The sequence below is a fragment of the Vigna radiata genome, unplaced genomic scaffold, assembly GCF_000741045.1.
Source record: "Vigna radiata var. radiata cultivar VC1973A unplaced genomic scaffold, Vradiata_ver6 scaffold_273, whole genome shotgun sequence".
NCBI lineage: Eukaryota > Viridiplantae > Streptophyta > Magnoliopsida > Fabales > Fabaceae > Vigna > Vigna radiata.
Window position 1 is genome coordinate 272,056 of NW_014543808.1, and position 6,225 is coordinate 278,280.

General features: G+C 36.5%; 1 protein-coding gene across 1 annotated transcript in view; it reads left to right on the plus strand.

Moving 5' to 3' along the window:
• Positions 1-218: 218 nt before the first annotated feature.
• LOC106754834 (protein translocase subunit SecA, chloroplastic) overlaps positions 219-6,225 on the plus strand; it is an 11,260-nt gene continuing 5,253 nt past the window's right edge. Inside the window, exons 1-11 of the mRNA XM_022778075.1 lie at positions 219-828; positions 940-1,012; positions 1,347-1,553; positions 2,120-2,223; positions 2,328-2,507; positions 3,778-3,996; positions 4,679-4,792; positions 4,893-5,006; positions 5,086-5,175; positions 5,291-5,458; positions 6,090-6,218. Coding sequence (XP_022633796.1) covers positions 448-828; positions 940-1,012; positions 1,347-1,553; positions 2,120-2,223; positions 2,328-2,507; positions 3,778-3,996; positions 4,679-4,792; positions 4,893-5,006; positions 5,086-5,175; positions 5,291-5,458; positions 6,090-6,218 — 1,779 coding nt within the window. The 5' untranslated portion in view covers positions 219-447. The remainder of the gene's footprint in view (positions 829-939; positions 1,013-1,346; positions 1,554-2,119; positions 2,224-2,327; positions 2,508-3,777; positions 3,997-4,678; positions 4,793-4,892; positions 5,007-5,085; positions 5,176-5,290; positions 5,459-6,089; positions 6,219-6,225) is intronic.

The window sequence follows — 6,225 nt, forward strand, 5'->3', positions numbered from 1 at the left end:
TTTCAAATTAGCACTTGTAAGAACTCAATTAAAAAAGTTTAAAAGAAAGAGACCAAATTGGAAATTCCTTATAGGAAAAAATAGGGACGCCCAACGCTTTTCACATTTCTTTTTCAATGTACATAAAGTGATTTCTTTCTCCTTTAAAAAGAAAAACCTTTTTAATCTGAACGCTGTTTTATTTTTATTTAAAAGCGTGAGATTTTCCTCTTACACAAAATAGATATTACCCTTATCCTATCTCTCGTCCTGTCCACGTTGTCAATGTTCTATCCATCACAAACAACATTCAGAAGCAGAAAGAAACTCAGCTTCTTTATTTGCAGCTTTTCTAGTTAACACACTCGCGCCATGGCCACGAAACCCATCTTCCCTATCCAATCCAATTCAAAACCCTCACTATAAACTACTTCTTCAAAAAATTTCTACAATTTCTCAATCCCAACCATGGCCTCGTCGTCGCTCTGTTCCTCCTTCTCCTCCAAAACGTGGAACCCGCACGCACTTTGTCACCACAAAACCCTAACTCCATGGGCTTCAGCTTTTCTTCGCGGATACATCCAGCTCCATCCGCCGTCGATTTCCGGCACACGCCGGAGCAGGATGCGTCCATCGGGTGTAGTAGCGTCCCTCGGAGGATTGCTTGGCGGCATATTCAAAGGCGCTGACACGGGAGAATCCACGCGACAGCAGTACGCGGCAACCGTTAACATTATCAACGGATTGGAACCAGAGATTTCCGCATTGTCGGATTCGGAACTGAGGGAGAGGACTTTTGCGCTTCGAGAACGCGTGCAACAGGGCCAATCTTTGGATTCTATCTTACCGGTGAGTTTGTTTTGCTTGTTGTAGTTTATAAGCGGTGTTTGAAATCAAATGCAGTTGCTCTTGATCGTGATGACGTAAGTTAAGTAAAGTGTGTGTGCGTGTGTGTTGCAGGAGGCTTTTGCTGTGGTGAGAGAAGCTTCGAAGAGGGTTTTGGGCCTCCGACCCTTCGATGTCCAGCTTATAGGTAAGTCTTTAGTCGATGAATAGTTGGTCGTGGAATTGTACTGTCATTGAAAATAGCTTACACGCAGTTAAGTGCTTTTGGTGTTGTTCTCGTGAAGTTTTAAATAAAATAACTGACGCAATAAAATTTATATTTAAGTTTAACATAGGTCCCCAAGTAAGACTCCAATTCTGGTTGGAGATCAGTACCAAAAACATTGGTGGAATTGTATCTAAGTTTTGTACTTATTCTATTGCCTTATACACGTTGTTATGTACTCTAGCTCGTACTATTTGGCTTGTATATTTATGCAGAAAAGAAAAATTCGTGAATATTCTTCGTTTGGGTCTTGTAGGAGGCATGGTTCTTCATAAGGGGGAAATAGCTGAAATGAGGACTGGAGAAGGGAAGACACTGGTTGCAGTTTTGCCTGCTTATTTAAATGCATTGAGTGGGAAGGGAGTTCATGTTGTGACTGTCAATGATTATCTGGCACGGCGGGATTGTGAGTGGGTTGGTCAGGTTCCACGCTTTCTTGGATTGAAGGTTGGCCTCATTCAGCGTATGTCTCGTATTTCATTTCTTCCCTCTCCTCTTTATGTCTGTATTCTCTCTATCTACATCTATATTCATCCAATGTTAGTCAGTCGGGGTTTGGGGTTTGGTTGTCGGTCTGCTGGGTAAACTTCTTAGTACTTTTGGAGAAAGAAAAGAAGAATAAAAAAATACAATTAATTTCTTCATAAGCTAAAATTAGTTTATGGACAAATTAAAATTTTTACTTTACAGAAATAAAGATGAGAGCGATTATTTATGCATAAATTAATTTTAACTTATGAAGAAACTTATCTCATTTTTCCTCGTTTAATTCTTCTAGAAGTTCTCATGGAGACGTTTATGCAAAAGGCATGGTGTTTCAAACTTTTGTTTTGCTTTGTTTCCCTCCACTCTATTTTCATTTCTGAATAAGTGTCGATTTATTCCTAACTTAATTTGTTCTTGGTTTTTGTTTAGGATTTATATGTTTCTTTTCTTTTCCTTTTGTTATCAACTGAGCTTCTTTAATAAGCAAACCATTTTAAATCTATTCATTTGTTGCAGTCTAACACATGATACATTTGTTGGCAGAGAATATGACAAGTCAGCAAAGAAAGGAAAATTACTCATGTGATATAACATATGTCACTAATAGTGAGCTTGGTTTTGATTACTTGAGAGACAATCTTGCCACGGAAAGTAATTTTTCCTTTATATATTTCTTGCAATATGCTTTTTAAATTTTGATTTCCATCCTTTTAATATCGTGCTGAACTCTTCTGAACTGTGGAATGTACAGAGTGTCGAAGATCTTGTCGTAAGGGGTTTCAATTACTGTATCATCGACGAGGTTGATTCAATTCTTATTGATGAAGCTAGAACACCACTTATTATATCAGGACCTGCAGAGAAACCCAGTGATAGATATTATAAGGCTGCAAAGATTGCAGAAGCATTTGAGCGAGACATACATTACACTGTAAGTCTGCTAAATTATGTTTACATTTTGAAATTTAATGTATTATGTTTATCAGAGCAATACTCTATGTTTCTCTATTGATACCTTCTCTGCTCACTGTAAGCTTTATGTTTTTAAAAGTCTCGTTATGTATAGTTAAGAAATTTGGTCAGATTTAACTAGAATATGGCAACAAGTTATAGATTGGGACTGGATTTTCATTGGTTAATATTAATATTTTTATCCCTTGATATGGATATTACAACAATGGCAAGTGAAGTTCCTTCCTGATTATTAGTTTTTTTGCCTTTTGGGAGGTTATACTTACTTTGTGAGAGGAGATATGTGATGACTCACGACTACTAGTTCAGGTTGTGCGGCTTGCATCAGTTTGCCATCAAGAACATTGTGTGTCCCTTCCTCCTTTGCAAACGGCGCTTGCAAGGCCATCCTCATTGTGACCTGCTGCGAGAGAGGATGACATTTTTCAACTCAGCCAGTTGTTGCTCTAGTCCTTCCATATGTTGCCTCATTGCNTGACGAGTCAGTACCATGCACTCCCAAAAGCGAGTGGTCTGATACCAGTTGTTAAGTATCCTCGTATAATAACACAAAAAACAATGAAAATGAAAGTATTCCTTTCTGTATTCAGAATTTCTGAGTTCAAACAAATAAGGAAAGAACCAAAANGAGAGAGAATATGAGTCTCTCTGCTCCCAAAAGTTCCCAGGTCATTCCCGCACCCACCCCTATTATCCCTCTCTCCCCTCTCTTCTAACAGAAAGATACCCACATGCTCTCATCTTTCCACGTCAACTATTCTGTTATTACAGAATCAAGGGAGTGTGCTTGTGGGTCCCCAAGTGATGGGTTTCTACCTCTTCCTCTCACAGACCTGATGGATTTTCCTACCCTGCCCTTCCACTCCTTCATTCGCATCACCTTGAAANTCATCTACCTTGATTTTGAATTACTCTGATCATACATAATCATTAAACTCTAAATATTATATATAGCAGAATGCTTATGTGAATCTAACAGAGAAATAACTTTGATATGCAAGTTAGTTTCTATTTCATGGTCTGTTGAAAATGGGAACCAAAGTTTGCTAGAATAAACATNAGTTATGTGGAGGTCTTTTGATTTTTTTGTATTGTGAATGTTTGAGGTTCCTCAATTTTCATCTTCACCTTAAGNTGTTCTTATATTCGATGACAGGAGATATGCTTAATTTGTTATAATAAAATTGCATCTTTGAATTTTATAATTATTACTGAAATTGTCATTGCAGGTGGATGAAAAACAAAAAACAGTTCTACTTTCTGAGCAGGGTTATGAAGATGCTGAAGAAATTTTGGCTGTCAAAGATTTATATGATCCACGAGAGCAGTGGGCTTCATATATCCTAAATGCAATAAAAGCAAAAGAACTATTTCTTCGGGATGTAAACTACATAGTTCGTGGAAAAGAGGTCTTTATTGTTGATGAGTTTACTGGTCGAGTCATGCAGGTATTTAGAGTTTCTATTTGAATTCATGGCAATAAACAATTTAGTGAGCAAAGGCAGAGAGAATAGTAGTGCCAGCAGTAGCAGTTTCTTGATCTCCATTTGATATAATTATTATTATAATATTAATTATAGTTAAGATAATGGAAAAACTTTGCTTTATATATTATGGCTTAGAAAAGTATTAAATGCTAACTCGATGCATTCAGTTGTCTTTTACTGGATAACTTGTGATTGTTACACGGCACTAAAAGCATTACTATTTAATTATTGATACTAAAAGANTAGTTGCAATTAATATTCACTTAGTTTCTGCAAGAAAATCAGATACAGTCTACACCTGGACAATACTTGACCTCCGTAATTGAGTTGCAAATTAATAGNGATTCCACCTTAGGATACATTTTACATTCTGCCCTTATCTTTANAAAAGCTGCAGTGATCAGGTATATACAAGGATTCTTTTTTTTGCTNGTGATTACAATATCAAACCTTGGTGTTTACGTTACTATCTAATTATTGTAGAGTACCTGTGTAGCCAATGGCAATATCTTTCATATTACTNGCACTCACTGCCACTTCTATTTTGAGAAAACCAATAACTAAACCTATATGAAGAAAAAATGTCACGTGTTCAAATTTCTGAGAAGTTAATNTGGTATAAGTAATTTTTATTTACTCATAGGGGAGAAGGTGGAGTGATGGTCTTCACCAAGCAGTNGAGGCAAAAGAAGGGCTGCCAATTCAAAATGAAACTGTCACGCTGGCTTCCATCAGTTACCAGAATTTCTTTCTTCAGGTTGGGAATGTCATGTTTGAGCTGGTTAAGTGAATCATCATTTCAGAATTTCGTTTGCCTTTGAAATTTCCTTGANGCGCTCAACTATGTACCTCTACAGTTTCCCAAACTTTGTGGTATGACTGGCACTGCAGCAACAGAAAGCACAGAATTTGAGAGTATTTACAAGCTTAAAGTTACAATTGTGCCAACAAACAAGCCTATGATAAGAAAGGTTTCTTCTTNCTTGTCATTATTGTGCAACACTTTAATATTTTTTGCCAAATGGGATCTTTATTCCAATTCCTGAACAGGAGGAATGTGTGTGTGTGTGTGTGCGCGCGCAACGTATGTGTAAATTATTATATTTTCGAGATAGTGCAGATGGATTACTTCCATTTAAAGTTAAGTTCAGAAGCCTTAATGTTCATCTTAGTAGATTTAGTTTGTACATAATAAAACAGTATTTATAAATTTCTTGTTGTTTGTTTAGTTTCTAATCTTTAATTTCTTTCCCAGGATGAATCTGATGTAGTTTTTAGGGCAACTCCAGGGAAATGGCGTGCAGTTGTAGTGGAAATCTCTAGGATGCACAAAACTGGTCGCCCAGTGCTTGTTGGCACGACTAGTGTTGAGCAGAGTGATTCTTTGTCNGAGCTATTGAAAGAAGCTGAAATTCCGCATGAGGTNAGGTCTCTCCTATTTTGTTATACTATAACTTGCAAAAGTATATTGAGGCCTCATTTACAACGTATGCACTTTCTTTCTTTACAAAGAATAAAAAAGAAGATAAATCATATTTTTCAAGGAAGGCTTTTTCGCTTCCTTAAAAGAAATTGATAAGTTATACATTTTTCTTTTCTTTCTATACATCTCATGAAACAACATTTAGCATTCACTTTTTGAGATTTATATTATATTTTAAGGTCACTTTTTGAGTGTTTAAAAAAGTTTTTTTTATTTTTTTTAATATTAGTGTATGAAGAATCCACCCATTTTGAGGTGTTGGCTCAAATGTTTGAGCTGACAATACTTTTTTTATCAGAAATCGGTCAGGGTTGGTCTAAGAAAAACATTTCTAACATAGACACTCCACCAGCTCAAGCAAGAGGAGTGTTTGTGCTTCATGGACATTGTTTCATTAGAATACTTTGTTAATGATACCCGTTTCAAATNATTTTTGTTTCTTAAAAGGTAGCCTACTCATAGCCTAGGAAAAGTTTTGATAACACTGGCCATCTACTCATCCATTTGATAGAATGAGATGCAACCACTTTTTTCTTAGTATTTTTGGGTTTATGAGTTATGTGTTTCCTAGGTTCNTAATGCAAAACCAGAAAATGTTGAGAGGGAAGCAGAAATTGTAGCTCAGAGTGGTCGTCTTGGGGCAGTGACAATTGCAACCAATATGGCTGGTCGTGGGACAGATATAATCCTTGGTGGTAATGCTGAAT